This window comes from Phoenix dactylifera, chromosome 17 (genome assembly GCF_051530095.1).
Source record: "Phoenix dactylifera cultivar Ajwa chromosome 17, Ajwa_hap1_PhDact_Kaust_v1.1, whole genome shotgun sequence".
In the NCBI taxonomy this organism is placed as follows: Eukaryota; Viridiplantae; Streptophyta; class Magnoliopsida; order Arecales; family Arecaceae; genus Phoenix; species Phoenix dactylifera.
In genome coordinates, this window is record NC_143206.1 from 5,042,809 (window position 1) to 5,066,309 (window position 23,501).

General features: G+C 41.8%; 1 protein-coding gene and 1 non-coding gene across 24 annotated transcripts; both read right to left on the bottom strand.

The window, feature by feature from the left end:
* Nucleotides 1–4,892: 4,892 nt before the first annotated feature.
* LOC149751005 (UBP1-associated protein 2A-like) lies at nt 4,893–10,492 on the bottom strand. 23 transcript variants are annotated; one of them, XR_016398872.1, is made up of 4 exons: nt 9,055–10,490; nt 8,179–8,260; nt 7,971–8,015; nt 5,447–6,084 (listed from the first exon to the last, which is right to left on the bottom strand). XR_016398872.1 is itself a non-coding variant. In XM_089928153.1 (3 exons), the coding sequence occupies exon 1, from the start codon at nt 10,441–10,443 to the stop codon at nt 9,055–9,057; it is 1,389 nt and encodes a 462-aa protein (XP_089784279.1). In that variant the 5' UTR covers nt 10,444–10,492; the 3' UTR covers nt 6,091–6,381; nt 7,971–8,015. The 23 variants fall into 23 exon arrangements, 5 of the variants coding, with proteins under 5 accessions (XP_089784280.1, XP_089784278.1, XP_089784279.1 ...); XR_016398870.1 differs by having other exon boundaries at nt 7,926–8,015; XR_016398874.1 differs by having other exon boundaries at nt 7,971–8,013; nt 8,170–8,260.
* Nucleotides 10,493–23,075: 12,583 nt separating this feature from the next.
* On the bottom strand, nt 23,076–23,148 carry TRNAA-UGC (transfer RNA alanine (anticodon UGC)). The gene has a single exon. It is a non-coding gene; the product is annotated as a tRNA-Ala (tRNA).
* Nucleotides 23,149–23,501: the final 353 nt, after the last annotated feature.

Below are 23,501 nucleotides of genomic sequence, written 5' to 3' on the forward strand. Positions count from 1 at the left end.
GGAGATTAAAATAACATATAATAAAGACTAAGTAACAATATTATTTTTTGCTCATAATTATTAAAAATATTATTTTTCGACTAGATAGCAAGAGTGTAAGATGGGGGCAGTTTATGTGTGAGATACTGGGCTGAAGCCTGCAGCCCCTTTTGGAAGGGGCAGAGCAGGGGATCCCAATCGCGATCCTCTCCGACTTCTCCAAGCACAGGGACGCCGCGGCTGCACCGCGGTTGTTCCGCGTCCACCCCGTGGCCGCACGAGCAGCCGCTAATTTCGCCCCATCGCCGCGATTCCCGCGGCAGAGAACCATTGGAATTGGGCGATAAAACCCCCATTCCTCTTCCTAAGATCACCTCCGAGCCGTCCTCCCTCTCCTCTGTCTCCTCCTATCTTCTCCTCCTGCTCCGGTGGCCGGCATGCCACCTCGTCTGAGCGCCGTCCAAAGACCTTTCCGTGATCCATTTTCTCTCTGTTTCGAGATCGGCTTTATACTGCCGCCGCCGCCGCCGCTGTGAGATCCGCTGCTTGACTGCCAGACTGAGCCACCTGCGGCCGGGATCCGCCGCCTCCGTCGACTGCCGGTAAGCCTCTTCTTCTTGCTATTCATTCTCTTGCCAAATAAGCTTTGAGATTTTCTGTTTCGGCCCCATGAACCGAGACCGTTCTCGGTTGATTCTCAACCCCGGCCACCGTAGCGGCCGCCGGCCGCCACTGCGATCGGCTGACCGTCGACCGAGCGTCGGCCCCTGGCCACCTAGGTCGGCCACCCTGCCAGATCTCCGTTCCCTCTTCCCCTTCCTCTCCCATTCTTCCATCTCCCCTGTCCATGGGGAGTTTGGTGAGGGAGAAGATTCATCGCGGGCCGAACTGGGCCAAGTTTGGGCCCGGTTCACTGTAAGCCCAACTTGGGCCCAGTTCAAACCTGAAAACCCAAAAATCCGAGACCCGAAATCCAGAATCCGGAACCCAAAATCTGGAATCCGAAACCCGAAACCCAAAATCTGAAATCCGAAACCCGAAACCTGAACCCGAAACTCAAACCCGTTTGGCCAATAAATGAAATTTTGCAGTTAAGCCCTTGACAGTATATGAGTTCACAAAAGAGTCTTCTGTAATTTATGTCTGATCCCTATTAGAAAGATTTATTACATAAAGGTCCTCAAATATATTTGTTTGGTCCCTTTACTCAAGTTTTATTATAGAACAGTACCCTGTAATTAAGTATTAGTCCCTACAATAAATGTTATTGCATAAATAATCCATCTAGAGGCCAACTTTGGGGGCCCTATTAGGCTAGGTCTATGCAGGCCCATTGGGCTGTGTCCGATGTGGGCCCTATCGGGCTATGCCAATTATGGGCCAACTCTGGGCCCTGTTTGGCCGTATCCAATAATATTAATTTTGGTTTTGCTTAGCTCTGAAATTAACAAAGAAATTAATTAAATTTAAACATGTGTATCTGACATGTTTGCCTGAAGTGGGATTTAAAGTGAAAAGACATAAGTAACTTAATGCTTCAAAGTGCATTTTTCTAAAATAATTATTAGTGGATTAAATTTCGAAATATGTTTTGTATTTAGTAAAATAGGTCTGGCATGTTAAATTTTATTTGAAAATTATGTTATATGCTCTGAAATCCGTAAACTATGACTGGGCAATTTATGAAATCTTATATATATATATATATATGCATTTTCAGCATGGCTATGATCTGTTTAGTTCTGTTCTGGCCCCGCCAATGGGGATTATACGTTGGACCTGTCGACTTATAATCTGTGATGAATCGGTTTCGACACCGTGCCACCGGTAATTAGAATAGTGGTTTCTGGACACCGTTGCCACCGGTGACTAATAATAGTAGTTTCTGGTATTCTATGCAACCCATGCCACTGGGTTACGTGGCCGTAGCCTATTATGTTGAGATTCTGGTATCAGAGTTTTAGAAAAAAATGATAATAAGTTTTGAAAACAGTAAAACGATGTTATTTATGATTTATTCCAGATATTATCCTGTATTTTGATCTGATATGCTCTGACCCCACTTTGGGGTATTTTGTTTCTTACTAGGCTAGTGTAGCTCATTATTTTATTTTCTCTGTTTTTCAGATCCAGAGGCATGATCGCACGGGATTGGAGAGTGCGTTAGATTTTCCGATGATTTCTTCAGTTATTGGTATTTTAGTTAGATTAGTTTGGATATTTGAATTATGTTAGTAAATGTTATTTTGGAATTTTGGAAGGCTGCTTTTGAATTACTTTAACTATTTATGACAATTTTAAGCATCTGTATTTGCTTTGAAATGATCAGCTGCCTTGCACGCTTGTGCGGCCCGCCATGCGGGCGTGTGGTGTCTGCCGCACTCCGGGCTCAGGGCATGACATTATGTGTAAGGTCTGAAATTATGGAGCAGTCTACATTTCACTGCCTACTTACTGTATTAGAATGAATCAGAATTTGTATCCAATGTTTAATAGAATTTCATACTAAGGATCAGCACAAGCTGCGTAAGAAGTTTTGGGTTTATTCCAAAATGCAGGTTCGAGGACCAATACCCATTGGTCACTTCACTCCCTTAAGAGGAGATTCAACAATAAGTAGCTTGGACTCATTAATTTCACTCTTTCTTTAAAACTGACTAATCCAATAAAATACTTATTAGGTTAAGTCTTGGGTCTCATGTCAATTGTGAAATATCTCGTTTGTTGAAACGATTCACGTTGAAAAGAACCCTTAAGAAAGATGTCAAGACCATGCAGCGATTTCCTGACGCATCAGTCAAATTCCTTCCCGCGGGCCTCGGAAGGGAATCAATCCGCTGGCTACGGATATTACTCCTTTCGGGGGTGGAGAAGCGAGGTCCTCTTTTCTTTCCCCCTCGTAATTCGTAATAATTCATTTAGCATAAGCCATTGATTTATACTTGAAATAAGTGCATCAATAGTTGTCAAACCAGCAAAGTCATATGGATTATTTTTAATATTATACTATAATTGCTTAACTTTTAAAAACTCCATAGAAATAACTTAGTTGATTGCAGCTCGCAGGGTATGTGCTCATTATTAAACTGCAATATACATTTGTGGCCTATTTACTTAAATGACTCTTTATTAGGCTACAAGTAATTGGGCACTTGCAATACATGTTCAAAAGTGAAAAGTAAAAAAAAAAAAGTATATTATTATGAACTATGAAAATATTATTTAAATAAAAGTAATATTATATTTTAGAAACTAATTCTCAATACATTAAATTTGATTTGCAAGAATTATTAGTTGAAAAGGAGGTTATTTTGGTTAGGAGGTGGGGGAGGGAGAGGGAACATATACAGGGTGGGTGGAGAGGGGAGAGATAATGTAAAACTGAGGTTGGGCTCAAGGGTTTGGCAACATTATTAAAAAAATTATTTTCATTTGCAAGTTTCAATCTTCTCAGTTTCAAAATCGAATATGATTCAGTAAAGAAATAGAAGAGAGAGGGTCTAATCCCATTGGAAGAGGTGGGAGAAAGAGGGCACACCTATGATGGTTAATGTGGACCCTTTGAGTGGCCAAGGGGCAAGCAATCACTTAATAGGGCCATGGATCGCTTATATGACACTCAGGAGACTATTTGACAGTCTAAAAAGCTGGCGAATAAGGTTCGACAAAACCTAGGCAGTGAATATATTCGGTTTGTCTCAAGGCCAACGACTTTATATTCCAAAGGAATTACAGAGATTAAGTTGCAATATTCTTAAGATAATACCAAAGATAATTAAAGTAGTATTCAGTACTCCTTTATTGATAAAGTAGAATAACTGGCTACTCACTTGGCCAGATAGGAGCAGACTCATAATCACTGGTGTTCTGAGAGCACTACAAGGACCGAACGACTCCTAAGACAAACTAATATAAAAGGACTGAGAGTCCATAATAATTCGGTTGTGGTTGTCATTGTAGTTGGAGTTGATTTAAGAGATGCTTGGCATCCTCTAAGCTTTCATAAATAGCATATTACTGAGCTAGCGATCATGATATGGTCATCGGTACTTGGACAATTCCATTAAGCACTTCCATACTTCCCATTCTATTCCCACTTTCTCCTTAGCATGCTCATCCTTTTAAAACCAATGCATCTAGCACCAACATCCACGCGTCTTTTCCTTAGCTCGCCATCCTTTAGGTTGATGCAGTCTTTGAGAACCGCATGATCTATCACCACATTCACTTGATCCCCTTTGAAGATTCGTTATTTTGGTTAAATTAAGGAGTTGTTTAGAGAGGAGTCTTGTAACGGGAGCTGTATGCAGCTTAAATTGCAACTGCATGTGTTTGTTTGGATACCTGCAACTTCAATTATATTGGAACAAGACAATTCCTATATCTTGAAGGAAAATGTGCTTACAGATGGGTTCAAATTGGGCCCAAGTTAGCCTAGTTTTGGAGCCACTATGGAACGAGACTAGCCTGGAACCTAAAATGCATGAAAACCAATTGTACTCTTTTAGATAAAATAGAGACATTTGATAAAAATTTCTATAAGCTGTTTTAACTTTTCCAGAAAGCTAAAAACAGTTTTTTGAAAGAAGCCCGATTTTGGAGTTTTCCGAAAAAGCACTTTTAGCCCAATCAGAAAGCTTTTTTTTTAACCAAAATACCTGTTATAAAACATAACAATTACATAAAATATTTCTTTAATAATTGTTTAACCAATTTTATCATCTCGCTAGAAAATTTGGTATATTATAAAAAATTAATTTACGCTAATAATTATAATATTTTATACCTTTATTATTTATTATACTATAAATATAATATTATATTACTATATTATAATAGTATTATATTACATTATAATAATTTTATATTATATCATATATTTATGTATTAATACGTTTTATATTTTATTATACTCTATTGTATAATACTATGCAATGTCATACCAAAAGTACTCTTTTTAGTTTGTTTACCACACACAAAGTGGCACAACAATTTAAAAATGTAATTATCAAATAATAAATAATTTTTATAAAAACTCTATTTCAGAAAGATCTACTTCCAAAAACTCTACTGCCAACAACTTCTCCAAACGGCCTAACTAGCAGGCAAACAACAGATGATAACTGGCTGAAGCCCTTGGAAATGAAAATACCCAAGACTAGACCTTATACAGCTTGATCCAGGAGCAGTTGGGCTACTTCCATGGAGCAAGTAGCAGTGCATTCCTTGACGAAGTGGTTAACTTGTCTCGTTCCCATCTTTTACACAAAAAATAAAGATGACGATGATGACAAAATAATTAATAAAAAAAAAGAGCGAGAGGGTGGAGTTGGAGTGTGCAGGTGCTTATCTTTCAGAACATAAAGAAAATTCAAAATTCTCTTATAGCACGGAGAAATCATACTCTATGCTGTGGAAATTTTCAGTACATATTAGATCACTCCATCAGTTCGTTCACCTACACAAATATTCAAATACTGATGCCATTTGAAAAGCTAGGATAGAGGCCTATAGTGACCTATCATCAGAAGTATTTGTAATAAGCAAATGTTTTACATTATGAAAATTAACCAATCAATTCAAAATAGAACAGTCAATGCTAAGCAAAACGCAGCATTCTAAACACAACAATTACTGAAGATGACCTCAACATTGTTGCCCGCAGTGTAGTATTATCAATAACCAACATAAATAGTTTTGGTTGCCGGATCAGTTGATATATCCTTCCATATGAATCAATCCATTTTCTTGTGCCTTTACTTTGATACCAGAACAATAAAAGAGAACCCATTTTTATAGGAGTGTAAAAGAACAGAAACATGACTCCAGCACAAGTAACCCAATAGTTGATTGCTAAAATGGAACAACTTGTGGCCCAAATCAATAAATTTGACAAGCTCAAAAAGTCGTACCCCAGCACATTATGTTTGGCTGAACTGCTGAGTGCAAAATGGCCATTTCAGAATACTCCAGCCCCATGCGAACTGCACTGAGAACCCCGTTTGGCACTCATTCCAGGAACGCACTGGTATGCTTAGTAAACCCAACCTTGTGGTTAAATTCTGAAGGTATTTAATCATCTTTCATTCAGAATGGTGCAGAAGCCTAACATATCAATTCATAACACAAACGACCTTAGATTAACTACCAACAAAGGCAGCATAAAACATAAAGGAGTGGAAATATTCCTTCAAAATAATTCGGATAGAATGGCAATATGTGATTTTTAATGAACAAGAGCAGTGATAAACAAATGTCAGCCAAACAACTGCTGCAAACAGCTATAAACACAGTGAGACACCACCAACTGTACCAACCAATATAGTAGCAGAAATGTTTGCAATTTTTCACCAGGAGTTGGAAATATCTCCATGTAAAATGGCTTATCCCTCCTTCAGGCTCCTGCCAGAGACTATGTTACAACATTTCATGATTACTCAAAAAAACAAATTTTCGTAATGTTCTTCCTTAGGGTGTGTAGGCACGTGGGCATGGGTGTGGGTGTGGGTGTGGGTGTGGGTGTGGGTTTTGGGAAACAACTCTATTGGGCAATGAAAACGGCGAAAGCAAATAATAATAATAATAATAATTATTATTATTATTATAAAGAACAGAGATAAATTTTTCATAAGCTTGATTCTGATGCTCCATCTACACACCTCTGTTGAACCTAAAATAAATTTGCAGTCTCAACCCAAGCACAAAGAGAAAATACTCAGAGATGAAAATTTTCATTTCATGCAGGCCAACAGACCTGGCCTGTGCTGCTGCAACATGGGTATCAACATGAACCAAAACTTTATCAAATTATAATCTATAAACATCATCGATGACCTATCAACTTTTTACACACTAATTGGAAAATATATAGAAGAATATGCAACCAAATCATCACCTATGGTTAGCATTGGACAGATGATGGGCATTAACTTAGATAAACAGAAAATATAAGTAACAACAAAGGCAACTTATTACCAACCTTCCTGGATAATCCACAACCACAACCACATATTCAAGATACAAACAGGTTCATTGCCCCTCAAGTTCCATGCACTAATTTTAGGCTATTTTCAAAAGTACAAACTCCAGCCAAATTTTACTAACTCCAATTATAGGAAGTAGAAAACTAATTATTTGAGCAAAGATCATGGCATATTTCCTCTCAAAAGTATGCTCCAAATCAAAACAACTGATGACAGACTTTTATGGTCCCACGCCTTTATTTCCCCATAACCCAAACTTATAGTCACTAAGAGTTGTTTACCAATGCTAAATCAAACGTAGAGTTACACATAGCAGTTTAGGCCCGCTGTTAACTTCATAATAAGTTACTGGAAATGACATTTTATTCCAGATGTGATGTTTTGCTGGGTCCATTAGAGACAGACCGAAAAACCTCTCGCTTTTGTGATGATGTTACCTGTTGTGCACAAAATATTTTAAATGGACAAGTTTGCTGAAACCTTCTGTTAGTTGTATCTCATAGGTGCTGATATATGTGATGTAGCATCTACAAGCAGGTAGGATGAAAAAACTCTCCCTACTGTGCAGGTGATTTGGACTTTATTGTCCAAAAAATAAGCTTCTAAGCCACATCAGGCTTCACAAAATCTCCTTCAACTAGTCCAAGACCATTATGTCACATATTTATTACCCTATCAACAAAAGTATTATTCTCTACAACGTCATCAAATGTATCACTTCTTTGGTCCTTTTACCAGGAAAGGTGGCACCTTAGCAACATTCATAATTCTAACTTGATCAGGATACCTACATATGCTTGTGTTTGATGCACATAAAAAGAAACTATCTTCCTTCAACTATGGAAGAAGAAACCAATTGTTTTGAATCAACAATTATAGTTCCAATTGTCTTGCACAATTATTTCCATAAAGACTAGAAGTATTATATTATTTTATAAAAAAGATGACCAGTGCTCGAGGTACCTGCCATAGCGGGGTCTGGAGAGGGTCAGATGTATGAAGCCTTACCCGTGCGTGCAGAGAAGCTGTTTCTGTATTCCGAATCCATGACCTCTAAGTCACAATATCATTGCACCCTTTAGGTATTATATTGTTTCATAATTTCTGAAATTCTATTTTTGGAGATCTCTGAAGAATTTTTTATAATGAAATATCAACCAATAAAGTCATAAATCATCACATGAAAAGCAAAAGAACTGAGTTGTACCTAACTCACCTGCAGAGTTCTCTTTCACAACACTTACTCTTAAAGCAAACTAGGTTCTTTATCCTTGCTTCACCTTTCATTTCAAACAAATCTGTGTAAAATGTCAAGTTCTCCTTAGATTGTCTATCTCATTAATCATGCATTTGTTCAATAATGTTCTCTAATGAGAAGAATCCCTAGAAACAAGTATTGATACAACAGCAGACATATCTTTCTTGAAAAAATTTCTAGGAAACAACAGTCACAAGATATCGGGCAACAAAGGACACAACTGTAGTCACATCACTCAATGTGAAATCACTCAATGTCAACTCTTATCATTAAAGGATCTAATGATAACTCAAAATTTCTTTGAATTAAAGTTCTTAAGCCTACAAAACCAGGGGAGAAAAGGACATCTAAACAAGCATAAACCTATTTTAGCCTCACTATAAATTATTCAAATAGAATAGAATCGATTTATCCAAAACAAAAGCCACCAACAGAACCACTCAAATTGTTTTCTGGGTGATGTAGCATCATGGCTGTTAACTTGCAATATTCCTAAAAATGATAAGGATGAATGTAATGGTTAGAATCGTGTTAATTGGTGTGCGGTGAGAGCAACACAGAAAAGCTTATGGTAATGCAAAATGCATCAGGGTGTTTCAAGATTATGACTTTGGGGTGTTCAATCGAATAAAAAGAGGCAGCTTCTATATCCTACTTAAACTTAGTCTTTTGACGAGGCTTCAGTGTTCCCTTTTCATTCTTTGACCTCCTTTGTCCAGGTCTTCACTTTGAATGAATCATGTACTTCTCAAAATTGATGGCATGAACATCACACATCCAACAAGTAGGAGTATATTTTAGCATGAAAATTGATCAAGTCTCAGAAATATTTACCTAGTGCCCCAGATATGATGGAAAGCCAGTGCCCATAGATCCAATTCCAGATTGAGACCTCACCGCAGTTGTTGAAGGAAGCTGACTGTTCTGGTAAGCCCCTAAACCCTGCAAAGCCGCCTGAGAACCATAACTCCCAAAAACACTAGGACTTATACTATTGACCCCCATCCAGCCCCCGCCAAGCCCTAATCCAACTCCATAAGGTGGCTGAGTCGGAGTGCTCTTATTCAAGGATGGTGACATTCCTGCCACCGCCGATGCTGCCGCTCCAGGATTCAGCAGCCCAACCCCAGAGTTCTGCCCCACGAGCTCCAAACCTGGGTACAGGCTCTGAGTCACCAACCCCGCCATTGGATTCAGACCCAGCATCGACTGCGAAGCATATGTCAGCACCAGGTCGTTCGGCTGCAGGACTGCTGGTACAGCGGCAGCACCACCAGCGGCCGCCACCGTCGGGGTCTTGGATTTGAGCCCCTCGACTGCCCTCTGGCACTGCAGCTCGCACCCCTCGAAGAACTTCTTCTGCTCCTCCAGAGCCTTCTTGCAGCCATCGGGAGACTTGTAGACAAAGATGGCGAACCCACGGAGCTTCCTAGTGGTGCGGTCATACCCGAGGGGCCCATCCTCGATCTCGCCGAAGCGTGCGAAGAAGGCGCGGAGACGCTCGGGGTTGATGTGGTCGCCGACGCCGCTAACAAAGATCTTGCGGCCCGTGGCGTCGGGGACAGGGGGCTGGGCACCGGGAGGGCCGAAGGAGGCGAGCTGACAGGAGGTCATGCGGAGGCCGATCCGCTTCTGGGGCTCTTTAAGGGCCTTGCGAGCGGCGGCGCGGGTGCGGAAGAGGACGAAGCCGTAGCCCTTGCTGCGGCCGGTGGTGCGGTCGGCGACGACCCGGCACTGTTCAATCTCGCCGTACTGGCAGAAGACGCAGGCGAGGGTCTCGGTGGTGGCGTCCCAGCCGAGGCCATGGACGAAGATCTTGCGGTGGACAGGGTCGGAATCGGCGGAGGCGCAGATGCGGGCGAGGAGGGCGGGGTTCTTCAGGGCGGCCTCCTTGAGGAGGTCTATTAGCTGGTCCTTGCCAAAGGGCTCCAATAGCTCGCGGATGGCGTCGAGATCCGAGGGGTCTACCTCTTCTTCTTCCTCTTCTTCCTCCTCCCCTTCTTCGTCTTCATCTTCTTCTTCTACTTCGTCCTCCGATGCTTCCTCCTCGTCCTCCTCCTCCTGATCGTCTTCCGATTCTTCTTCGGATGAGGAGGAGGAGGAGGACGGATCTGGCTGGGGAGCTGGCTTTCGCTTCTTCTTCTTCTTCTTCTTTTTTCTTTTTTTTTTTTTTTTTTTTTTTTTTTTTTTTTTTTTTTTTTTTTGCTTAAACGGGCATTTCATACATCACGGGTACGAATACACCCTAAAGAGTCAGAATACAAAATGTCCCGAAGTGCTCCGGGCATCTCTCTCTCCCCAGCCCATAGGGTGCCTCCAGAGTGGCTCGCAACAAACGCGGCCACCCAATCAGCCGCCCCATTGGCCTCACGATATACATGCATAGCCTGTAGCGTAACACCCTCTCTCACCATCATCCAAATGTCACGAAGCAGAGGATGGGCATCTCCGTGACCAACCGGGCCCCTGCGAATCCAGCTAATCACCGTAGCCGAGTCGCCCTCCAGAAGAACCGAACTCGCTCGAAGTACACGCCGCACATAGGACAAGCCCATCCAGGCCGCTCGCAACTCTGCCCCTGGGACCGAAGTATCAAAAATCTGACGGCCCCCTGCTGCCACCACATCCGACGTCGGGCCCCTAACAACAAAACCGGCCCCTCCCCTCCTACCACCGTCCAAGACAGAGCCATCAAAATTGACCTTGAGGAAACTCGGGGGTGGGGGCTCCCAGGTAAAGAATACCCTATGTGGAGCTGCCGAAGCACTGTGGGATCCCCAGATGTCCCGAGCTATCAAAGGTCTATGAGCTGGCTCTGCTTGGATCATCTCTGTCGCCTGAGAACAGGCCCGCTCCATCACGAACCGTAGGGACAGCCGACGCTCACCAAACACCCGGGCGTTCCTGGCTAACCATATCTGATACGCTGTGCAGGACGCCCTAATAGCCAATCCCCGCATCCGAGCAGAACCGGCCCAAAGCCGAACCTCCTCCAAATAAACCTCCCTACTCCTCCAGGTATCCTCCGGGATCCCAGTCAGGCTCCAAACACCTCTCGCCCATACGCAGTGGAATAGAACATGATCCACCGACTCATCCACCCCACAGTCCAGGCATGAGGGGGAAAGGCCCATACCGCGTCTACACAGCTCTGTGCATGTCGGCAATCGCGCCCAGGCCACCTTCCAGAGGAAGAGAGCAACCCTCTGGTGTAGCCCAAACCTCCACACCCAGCCACAGTCTAGCCCCAGCTGTGTACCTGGCTGAACAATCCGGGCAACATCACCGACCCCAATACTCGCTCTACTGGTGGTGCTCCAGACTCTGACATCTGGACCTCCAGACCCCGGAAGGGGAATCGACCAAACCCGCTCTACTAGATGCTCTCCAAACAGCTCGCCCAGCCTGTCGCTATCCCACTCGGCCCCTCCTGGTCGGAGCAGATCGGAAACTCGGAGACCCTCCCCCGCCTCAGTGCTGAGAGTCGTCGGCTATAGTCTCAAGGGAAGTGCATCCACCCATGGGTCCGCCATCACATCAATACTCCGTCCGTCACCGATCAGCCACCTCGAATGCGCCAGGGCCATAGGCACATGCCTCTCAATCTCTCGCCACATGAAGGATCTCCTCCGCCGGGCTGTCCCCTGGCCCTCGAGGCCCGCTCGGCCGTACCTGGCTATCATAACCTGGCTCCAGTAACCATGCGGCTCCAAGACAAACTGTGCCGCCCTCCGTGCCAAGAGGGCCTCACGTCGCACCAGGGGTAACTGCACCCCCAGCCCACCCTCCCGCAGTGGTAGACACACCCTCTTCCAGGCCACCAAATGTATCCCATGCCCCCCCCATAGGAGCCCCAAAGAAAGCTCCGCATGAGTCGCTCAATCCCCATCAGCACAGTCTTCGGCACTACTGTATGAGCCATCAGATAAAGAGGCATGGAACATAGAACTGACCTGATCAACGTCAATCTCCCCATCATGGAAAGTGAAGATGCCCTCCATCCCTGTAATCTGCTCCGCACCCTCTCCAGTAGGGTAGAGCACTCTGCCACCCGTAATCTCCTCCCTGTAATGGGAACCCCAAGATACACCAGAGCCCCTATCTGCTCCTGTATCCCCAATGTCGCCCTGATCTCCCGGCGCACCCTCCCCACAGTGCTAGGGCTGAAGAAGATGGTGGACTTTTGTAGGTTGACCCTCTGCCCAGACATCACACAATACTCTGCTAACACGCCCTGGAGGGCTCTGGCGTCCGACACCCTCGCCCTAGCAAGTAGAAGGCAGTCATCTGCAAATAATAAGTGAGAGATAGGTTGGGAATCCGGGGCTGGACAGTAGGGTACCAGCTCCCGATTCCCATAAGCAGCATGCAAAGCTCGGGAGAGCACATCAGAGCAAATAATAAATAAAAACGGGGACAGAGGACATCCCTGACGTAGCCCCATGGTGGCACGAAAGAAGGGTGATGGTGTGCCGTTGACCAAAATGGAGAAGCTAGGCCCATGCACACATCCTAAAATCCAATCAATCCAAACCTGGTGGAACCCAAAACTCTCTAGTGCCCGCCGTAGGAAGTCCCACCGGATCCGGTCATAGGCACGCTCCATATCTAATTTCACTGCCATCAAGCATTGCCTCCTCGAGGCTCGCTGTAGATCCCCCATCATCTCCTGGGCCAGCAAAATGTTGTCGAGATGCTCCTCCCTCCCACAAAGGCTCCCTGCTCCTGACTAATGATACGTGGCATAAGGTACCTCATCCTCCCCACCATGATCCTCGCCACCACCTTATACAAAGTGGTGCATAAACTAATGGGTCTGTAATGACTCGGTTCCGAAGCATCGGGACGCTTCGGTATCAAAGTGATGAAGGTGGCCTTCCAATCATCTGCCATGCCAGCTCGGCTGAAGTAAAGCTGTACTGCCGCCACCACTGCCTCCCGAATAATGCACCAATATCTACGGAAAAAGAATGGAGGGAAACCATCCGGTCCAGGGGCCTTATCCTCTGCAAGACCCCAAACTGCCTCCTGCACCTCCAACTCCGTCACTGGCTGAATCAATGCTGTATTCTCTGACTCCTCCACTCTGAACTCCGACCGCGGGAGAACTCCAGTCTCAAGTATCCCCCCATCCTTAGTCCATCTCGACCTAAAGAACTCAAATAAGCACTGCCTAACAGCCGAGTCCTCCTCCACACGGTGGCCCACCCCAACCCTCAAGGAGCGGATCATATTCCTCTGCCTTCTGATAACTGTCGATCGGTGAAAAAAGCTAGTGTTCCGGTCACCATCCTTCACCCACTGAATTCTGGACTTCTGTCTCCAAAAAATCTCCTGCTGACGCAATAAGGAATGATGAGAGGCTAATGATCGCCGCAGGTCTGCCAGATCGGCCTCCGTAAGCACCTCACCTCGATCCTCCCGTACCTGGGCATCCGATATCGCTGCCTCCACCTCCTCTAACCTCCGGAAGACATTGCCAACGGTCTCCCGGTTCCAACGCCGAAGACGGCGTTTAGTGAGCTCCAACCTGCGTGACACCCTCTGCATGGCGTCACCTCGTACTGGCACCCTCCACGCCTCCCTAACTATTTCCCAAGACTGGGGATATGACAACCACAGCTTTTCAAAGCGGAAGGGGCTATGATGCACAGATCCCGACACTGTCGATATCAGAAGAGGACAATGGTCAGAAGCAATCCGAGCTAGATGACTGACCTGGTAGGCTGGAAAACGCTGGATCCAGTCTGGGGATGCAATGCCCCTGTCTATCCGCTCCCACACTCTAGCTTGCCCAGATTGATTGTTGCACCAAGTAAATCGAGGTCCAGAGAAGCCCAGGTCCACCAGCCCATTCCTCCCCAGAAACTCCCGGAACTCCCTCCTATCCACCGAATCAGAGTATGGTCGGCCTCCTCTCTTCTCAGCTGGGCCTAAGATGCAGTTAAAATCACCTACCACCATGGTCGGTACTCCCTGTGTCAACAAACTAGTCAAATCTCTCCACAGGGTTCTCCTTACCCAATAGTCGGTGCTAGCATAAACCCCGCATAACACCCACGGGGGTTCATTTGGTTTTGAAATAACCATGACAATCAGTTGAGAGCAATTACAAAACACATCCACTGTGCCTATACCCCGCTTCCACAACATCAGGATACCTCCAGATAGACCCCGGGATTCCACTGCTAAGACTTCCCAGTCACATGCCAATCGCCGCTGTACACGCTGCAATCCGTCACCGGAAACTCGTGTTTCACAAAGAAGGCAAATCTCTGGATCATGAAGCTGAACTAACCTCTTGAATGAGGAGGAAAAGGATGGCTTGGCCGCCCCCCTACAATTCCAAGCTAAAACCTTCATTAAAAATTAATTCATCTTCCCCACTCCAGGAGCCAAGGCGCCTTCCTGGATTGAAGCCTTCAACAAATCTACAACCCTCCCATGATCCAAAATAGGAGACCCCTGTTGGGATCCCCCTAGCACTCCCCTTGTCACCACCGCCCCTGCTGGCAAAGTTGCACAACCCACTGTTCTCGGGCTGCCCAATTCTGCTGGAGGAATTCTCCCAGGTAGGAGTGATACAGTGGTCGACGGGCTGGGAGAGCCATTGACAGAGACCTCCACCGGGAACCTCAGGACCCCCTTCTCCTTGCCCAACTCCACCACAGGGACTTCCTCCAGCTTACCACCCGTGGATTGACCCGGCTCGCCATCAATTGCTACAGTAGCCGGCGTCGACAGTCCCCCACTCGTCGGCACCATCCGACACAGAACAGTGCTCTGAGCATCCAAGGAGGAGGAGGAAGGAAGCGATACCAAGGTTACCTGCTCACGAGCTTCAGCCTCCATCGTCGTTGCCGGCCGCATCCCGTCCGCCAGCTCCGTCCCATCCACTGCCGTGCCATCCGCCCGTGGAGAGGTCGACCGCAGCACCATTGAGGAGCCATCGACCCCCCTGAGTAAAGCTCCGGCCGGCTTCTGACGATTGGGAGCCCTCACCGGAGGTAAGGAGGCACTCCGGAAGTGTCTCCTTCCTTCCTCCCTCTGGCGATTCGCCAGACCGTCGAAAGAAGGGGACGACGTGATTCTGGGCAGACAATGGGCCGGCCCATTCACCGGATTCCCCGCCCCCACCGCTGGGCTAGGCTTAGATGGGCTCCTGGCCCGTTTCATTGGGCTTTGACCCAGCCCTTTAGTCGATCCATGGTCCGCCTGGTGGACCAACTCATCCGGGCCAACCTTCTGGCCCGTTCCCCCAACCGAGTTCCGAGTTAACTCGGTCAACCCGGTCGCCACTCCGAGAAGGGGAAACTCACCGTTCATGGCTACGGAGCTACTCGCCTCCCCCTTCGCCGGCGACCTCCGTCTGGCCACTTTGGTAGGCTTTTGCCACCCCTCCGTATCCGCCGGTGACACGGGAGAGCGCACCACCACACACGGAGAACCCAGCCCCGGCTCAGGTAGATGGCGTACCTGTGATGTCTCCCCTTTAGACTCAGTCATCTTCTTCGCCGCCGGCTTGCTCGCCCACGGTTTCCGGATCTTAGATGTCGACAGCCAGGGGCCAACCAGGTTCCTATTCCCAGATGGTAGGCCCGTCTTCTCCCCCTCATTCCTCTCCCCTGTCTCCGGTGACGGAGCCTGCTGGGCAGTTGCAGTTGCAGTCGCCATCGGAGTTGGAGGAAGCGGGCAAGCCTCCTCACCATGACCGAGGCGGGCACACCTGTAGCAGAAACTCGGGAGGTTTTCAAACCTGAAGGAGGGGAAGGAGGTTGAAGGGAAGGAGGGTCCGAGCGATTTGAGATTAGGCTTTTGTCGCAGGGATGCTCGCGCGTTGAGGGGTTTTCTGCGTACGAGCGCAGTGCAGAATCGCAGAGTTTGATGAGTGTTGATGCGTAAGGATTCGTACTCGTAAATCTGAATGCGCAGTTGAACCGCTTGCAGCTTCCCACGAGATTTAGGCTTCAAATGGGTCATATTGGCCAGTGATCCGATCCGACCCGACTCGCTTAGATTTAATCCGATCTAATTTAAAAAATTTGGTTGGATTTTAAAATTGGATGCTTTATTTTTCAGATCGGATCAGGTTATTAAATTCTGATCTGACTCGACCTATTTGATTTTTAGAATAATTTTGAGTTTCCCACCCTATAACCCAACCCGACCCAACCTAAACCCACTATATCATTAGAGCCCGCGAGGGTGCTTAAGGTTCTCTAACTCTCTATTTCTCTAATATCTTTTTGTGTTTGAAGATAAAAAAATGGAAAAGACTATTTGTCGAATAATAAAGCTTAGGTTGGTTATATTAAATGGGAACATTGTTATCCTAAGAAGGAAGTTGAGAAAAATAAAGGTAAAATAAAGTATAATTTTGCCATGTGGAAGAAGATGGGTTCATCATGAGTCCTTTACAGATGTTGAACTTTGTTGTGTTATTATCAAAACTATATTCCTCATCTTAGCCCATTATGCTTTTCTAGTATTATGGTTACAAAAAATAGTAGTAGATGCATTCTAACAAATTCTAGGGATATTATTGCTGAGTAAAAGAAATTAGCATAGATACAATTATTTTCTACTCAAAAAAAAATATTGCAGACATGAACAAAAAATTTTTCTTATAACTAACAAGGTTGAGTCTATCACTTTAGGTTAGTTTGTAATAACATCAATCCTTGATGCTTAGTTACTTTCACTTGTATGGTTCTGCATAACCTGCTTTTTGTAGTTTTAACTTATTGCAAAAGAAATCAAGCATAGAGAATGACAAGTATAGGGATCCGACCTGGATCGATCTGGACTCGATCCAGATCGGATCCATACCCAAATTTTTGGATTGGGACCAAGTTATATATGGACCCGACCTGATCCGAATAACCCATTAGGTCAAAAAATTAGCTGTGGACCCAAACTGACCCAATCTTCTATTAGGTTGGGTTTGGGTTTGGGTCGGGGTCACTCATGATCCGGTCCAATTCAACCCATTTGCATCCCTATGGAAAATAAACGATGGATGGATGCAATTACGTTTCTAAGATATGACTCGCAGCAAAAAAAAAAGGCATTATTTGGAAAACAAAATTTAATGTTTTCTTTCTTGTTTTGTTAGAAAACTAGCATATTTAGGAAGTTAGATTTGAGATGATTAAATTAAAGTAATTAAATTGTATAAAAACTTGAAAAATGTTAATCTGTAATTATTTTTTCTTTTTCTCATGAAGTATTTCTCACCTTAATCTCTTGGTTCAAAAGTACATTATTTCCTCCTCTCTTAAAGTTCTTCCACTATGATCGTTTTTGTAGGAACGAAAAGGATTTGGAACAAGAATTAGCATGAAATCGGAATAGAAGACAACACCATGGCATCAAATGAATGGATAGAATGCCAATTCTATTTTAATATTTAATTTAATTAGTTAAAGGACGGCACTATGATTACTCCGGCCATACCCTGTTACGACTGTCAACACCTTATCTTTCTCGAGAACGGACAATACCATACGCCACCGGCCAGCCTTAGTTGCGCACCATTCGACTCGAAGCTACCCCCCTCTCATGATGAGGGCGGACAATGCTTCTGCCACTTGGGCCTCTCCACCGGAACTACAAATAGCCCGGTCAGATAACTTCTAAGAGACTTTTTGGCTGGATCAAATTTACCCCACTCTAACTTGATCGTCTGAGGGCCCTCACTGGAAACGCCGGTGAGACTTTGTGCATGCCCGCTGCCGCCGCCGCACAAGAGGTGGCCCCAGTCTTCTTCCTCCAACGACCAGCGACTCCCTCGACTCCTCTGGCGTGGTCATCCTCGGGCCAAATTTGAACCAACAACTATTATGACATAGTTTTTATTGTATTAGTTCTTTTCTAATTTATTTTTTATTTTTAGTTGATTTTTATTTTATTGGTATACTCTTTTCATTGTACTTGATATTTTAAATTTTCCATTTCTATATTTGTTCTCTACCTTATTATTATTATTATTATTATTATTATTTATTTTTTAATTTTAGTTTTAGATTTTTATTTCTATTTTTATTATTTGTTTCTTTTTTGTTATACTTTCTTGTTTGTTATTCATATGCTTAATTTTTTACTAACATATCTTTAATCAATATATTATATTTTTAATTAACATATTTATTCATATTATTGAATAATTTATTATGGTATTTTTATTATTTTTTTCTTAACGTGCTCTTATTTGTTGGTGTATATACAAAATAAACTTTTAAGTAATATTTTTCATAATATTACAATGCAAGTTATTTTATACCATTTCCTCCTCTCTTAAAGTTCTTCCACTATATTTGTTTTCTAGGAATCGAAAGGAATTGGAATAGTTATTAGCATGAAATGGTAATAGACGATATGTTTATTAATTTTTTGGTCGTGAAATGAATGGATGCATGTAAAGAATGCCAATTCTATTATAATATTTATTTTAATTTGTTGCATTATAATAGTATAATAAATATTATTCTATATATTTTATTTGTTCTTTTATAATTATTTTATATATCTTATATATTTTTACTTTATTTCTTCATTTTTAACTGATATATTTTTGTAATTCTATTTTATAAGTTGGGTTTTTTTGTTTGACTATTATGATATATAATTTCTATTATATTTGTTGTATTATTAGTTTCTTTTTTATTTTAGTTGTTTTTTTATTTTATTGGTGTCCTCTTTCATCAATACTCGACATTTTAAATTTTCTATACCTATACTTGTTCTCTGTCATAATATTATTATTTTTTTATTTTGTATATTTGATTTTTTAAACATTTTTTTCTAGCTCTATTACTTATTTGTATTTTTGTATTATTTTTTATTCATTCTATGTATTTCAATTAACATATTCTTAGTTACTATATTCTAATTTTTTAATTAACATATTTATTAAATTCAGTCATTAAGTTTTTCACTTTCATGATGCTTATTTGCTAGTGTAAATACAAAATAAACTTTTAAGTAATAATTATTAATAATATTACAATGCAAGTTATTTTATATTTCATTATTTCCAATAAAGTAATATTTTTGAATTTGATATTAAATAAATTATTATTTTTATTATATTTATCACTGGTTGACTCATATCAGATATTTTAATTTAATATTCATATTACAAGTATTGCTAACTAGTTCCTACCAAAGATATTATTCAATTTCATTCTCGTTGTAATAACCATTACTCCCATTTAAGGGTGGAATAATCATTTTGCTCATTTAAGGAAATGGTAATTCCAACAAAAAGGTAATTTTGTTGCTAATTGCCTAACCAAACATTGGAATGGGCCAAAGCAAGGGCCCCCGTTCCATTCCATCGGTTAATTGAATGGATCAAATGCGGCCTTAGAGTTCAATATGCTAATATAGCTTTTTATAATATTTTTATTTTTTCTTTTATGTTAAATTAGGTTTTCCTATTAGTTTGCAAGTTAGCATGAGTGCATATGCTATATTATTTATTTATAATTATAATAAATAAATAAAAATTATATATTATAAAGTATAAAGAAAAAAAGAATATATATATATATATATATATATATATATATAAAGATATAAGATTATATAAAAAGATATAAGATTATATAAAAAAGGATATGAAATAAAGATATATAAAATATTATAATGTTTATTTATATAACAGTTTAGTTATATAACATATATAAATGAACATTATAATATAACTTATAAGTTATTTTATTATAAATTTATAAAGATATATAAAACATAGTGTAGCACTCCTTTTTCCTATTCTTAATATGCATCAAAATTAGAACGCCTTCGTCTACAGAAGTTTAACATGTTTTAAATCTTTTAAGAGAAAAAACAAATTAGAACTACTATAGATTCTTTATTGATATAATGGATGAATCATACATGTCTAATACAGATGCATCCAACAAAATCAAAAATTAAAATAACTCTGAACTAAGAAGGAATTATAGCAAGATTCATCCACAGAGTGTCATCAAAATGATACGCAACAAACAATGCCACCCAATCTACAACTCCTTTTGCCTCCCTATAGACGAGATCCTTGAAAAAAATTGCACCTTCCAATCAACCTCTAGATATCCAATATGAGTAGATATTCGCTAGCTAATGCAGTATTTTGAAATCCATCCAGCTACTATAGTGCAATCACCTTCAGGGAGTTTACAGTTAGCTCCCAAGATGAGAATATCATACCTGATCACCTCCCAACCGGTCTTCAACTTTTTCTCTGGAGTTGAAATATCAAAAAGTTGTCTCTTGCTCACTAAAACAATTTGGGAATCAAACTCTCTAATTACAAATCCAGATCCTCCTCTATCACCATCTTCTGTAATACTACCATCAAAATTTACCTTGTGACAATTCAGGTATGGAGGATCCTAGGTAATAAATATCACTCTGGATACAGTAGATGTGGATGAGACCCAAGGTGTCCCTTGCTATTTTCATTCTCTTATGTTAGTGCACTGAGTGATGATCTCCGTAGCTTGCATGATGGCATGTTCTAATGTAAATCTTGATGATGAAGGCGTGCTATCAAAAACTCATCTATTCTTCACATTCCAAATGTGATAAGCTATATAAGTTGCTTGAATGCATTTAATCCTATTATCTGCATTATTCACATTTGTCTTTAGATAAAGGACGAAAGAATACCAGATAATCTCCAGACCTGTATGCCTTTGGACTACTGAAAGAGAACTTGAGGCATAGCTTCCTCCACCCTCCCATCCATAGCCATGAATAATCCTTCCTACTTTTGGAGCTACCTTGAAGAGCTTATAATGCTCATCGGCCTTGGTTTCGGAAGTACAAGTAGACTCGACACCAACCTATCCGGCGTATCAATATTCGGCATTATAATTGATAGAATTCGGTATGCTAAGCCCTCTCCAAATAGATAGAGGATGCGAGAGACATTCCAACACCTCCCCTTAAGACAAATTAGATCACTAACCTTTAGATCCCTCATAGAATATTGGTTGATCATGGTCGGCCACTTGGCCAAAGGGACCGAAGAAATCCAAACATCATTCGTTATATTAATTGATCGACCATCTCTTATCATCCAACGGATATTAAATAAGACAAGTGGATCATGTAAGCATACCTCTTTCCAAATGAAGGAATTGTTGCTAGTGGAAAGCGGCTTGGCAAATGGTATCCATTGCCCATACTTGGCTCTCATCAATGTGCTCCAAAGATTGCTCAGTTCAAGGATAAATTTCATGACATGCCTAGCCATAATGACCTCTTTCTTAATCGAAAGTGACTGAACTCCGATACTACTATCCCGCCTTGATGTACAAACTTTATCCCTAGCACGAAGGTGCACTCTACAAATTTCACTAGTGGAATCTCAAATAAAATTCTTAAACAATTGTTCTAACTTCAGAAGGGATGATCTGGGCAGAATGGTGTTCGGTAAGAGGTAGACCAGCATAAAGGATAGAACTAATTTTACTAATGTATATAGGTGATCGATCCCTGAGGATTCTTGTCTCCGCCGCAACCAATTCAACTATAGCGCAACTAGTCTATAGCTTGATTTAGAGACTAGAGGGTAAAATCTCTTATTGACTTCTTCTTGTTAAGATAATTATACCTCCGCACAAAATCTAGTTCGATCATTAAAAAAGATTTGTATAAGAAGAAGAACAATGCTAACCAAATGACCCGAATAGGTTAGAATGGTGTAGTCCAATTCGCCGGGCTGAGAAACGAATGTCCAATTTGGATAAAACTAATGTGTCACGAGACTGTCGAGGCTCAGTTGATTGGAGGACCGGCAGGTTCACAAAAGCAGGGGAGGAGGCGTTAGATCGCAAAAATAGGATTACCAAAGGCATGCTTATGGATGCTTATGTGCATGCGTGTTGTCATTGTGTTTATAGGTTACCAAAAGCAAGAGAGGAGATACATCAAAGTTATTTATGGATGTTGCAACATCAAGTAGGATAAATAGTATGACTATGTAATCATGTCTCTTATTGACTATACACTTGTCAAAAAATCTTTTTTGACAACTAAGACATATTATATAATCATTTTTGTTGAAATCTTCATTAAGTTCCTGGAATTCAAAACTATGCTGGAAAAATAAGACACTACAAAATCAGATGAAATTCACTGTTAAGTGCACGCCTATGTGACATGCTAAACCCTGTTTTTGGACATCAATATTTGGCTTCATTACTTCTACTGAGTGTTAGAAATCGACTAATTTCACATTGATTGCATCATGTTTAGGCCTTGATAGTTTGCTTAACTTTGCTTCGTTTATCAGTTAATACAAGTAGTCATGATTCATGATCGAAGCTCGATCATGGTGGCGAAGCAGTATCCATGAACAATGGTGAACTAAATAAAATCAAGCTCTTATGGTAACTTCTCAAGTAATTTTTTTTCCTCGACATTTTGTTCTTCCATCAACCCTTTTTCCTTTATGCTTACGCAATGCTCGCCAGGCTGTCGTAAACAATCCCGCAAAACCGCAATTCAATCAAGTGATCTGAAATTATTTGAAGTTATATTTCTCACCACATTCAGTGGTAGAAATTGTAGTTCAAAAAATTAAAATTCCTCCAAATTTAAAAATGACATTTTACTTTCTTCAATAATACTCCTTGGAAAAATAACAAAGATCAACAAATTTCCAACTATCAGGACCTTGTAATTCAATTGCAATTACAAAATAAGAAAAGAAAAAAAAGAAGGGTATTTAGCATCACTTTGTGCCCCAAATATTCAATTTTACAGATATTCACAATGAAGCCACTGTGGTTTGAAGCCTGGCAAATGTGGTTCTCCATCGGAGCAAAAATTAAATAATGAATTGGAGATGCAGGGGATCGAACCCTGTACCTCTCGCATGCAAAGCGAGCGCTCTACCATTTGAGCTACATCCCCCATTTATGATTTCTGCTCTAGAGCCCAATAATTTTCAAATATCAACGGCATCCCAACATTTTCCCAAGCAGCGCTTCTTTGGTCAGACGGGACTGGAAGGATCAATTTAGCAACCGGGCTTATTTAGATCATTATTGATTTAAGCTCAACGCAACCTAGTTCCGCCAACGTGACTAGGTTACTCTCTTTTCTTTTTTTTTTTTTTTTTTTTTTTTTTTTTTTTTTTTTTTTTTTTTTTTTTTTTTTTTTTTTTTTTGCTAAAGCGGGCGGGCGGATCCCTGACGATTATGGATGCACCCAATAAAATCAAAAAACAAAATACTTCTGAATGCTCGGGGCAACTCTCTATCTCC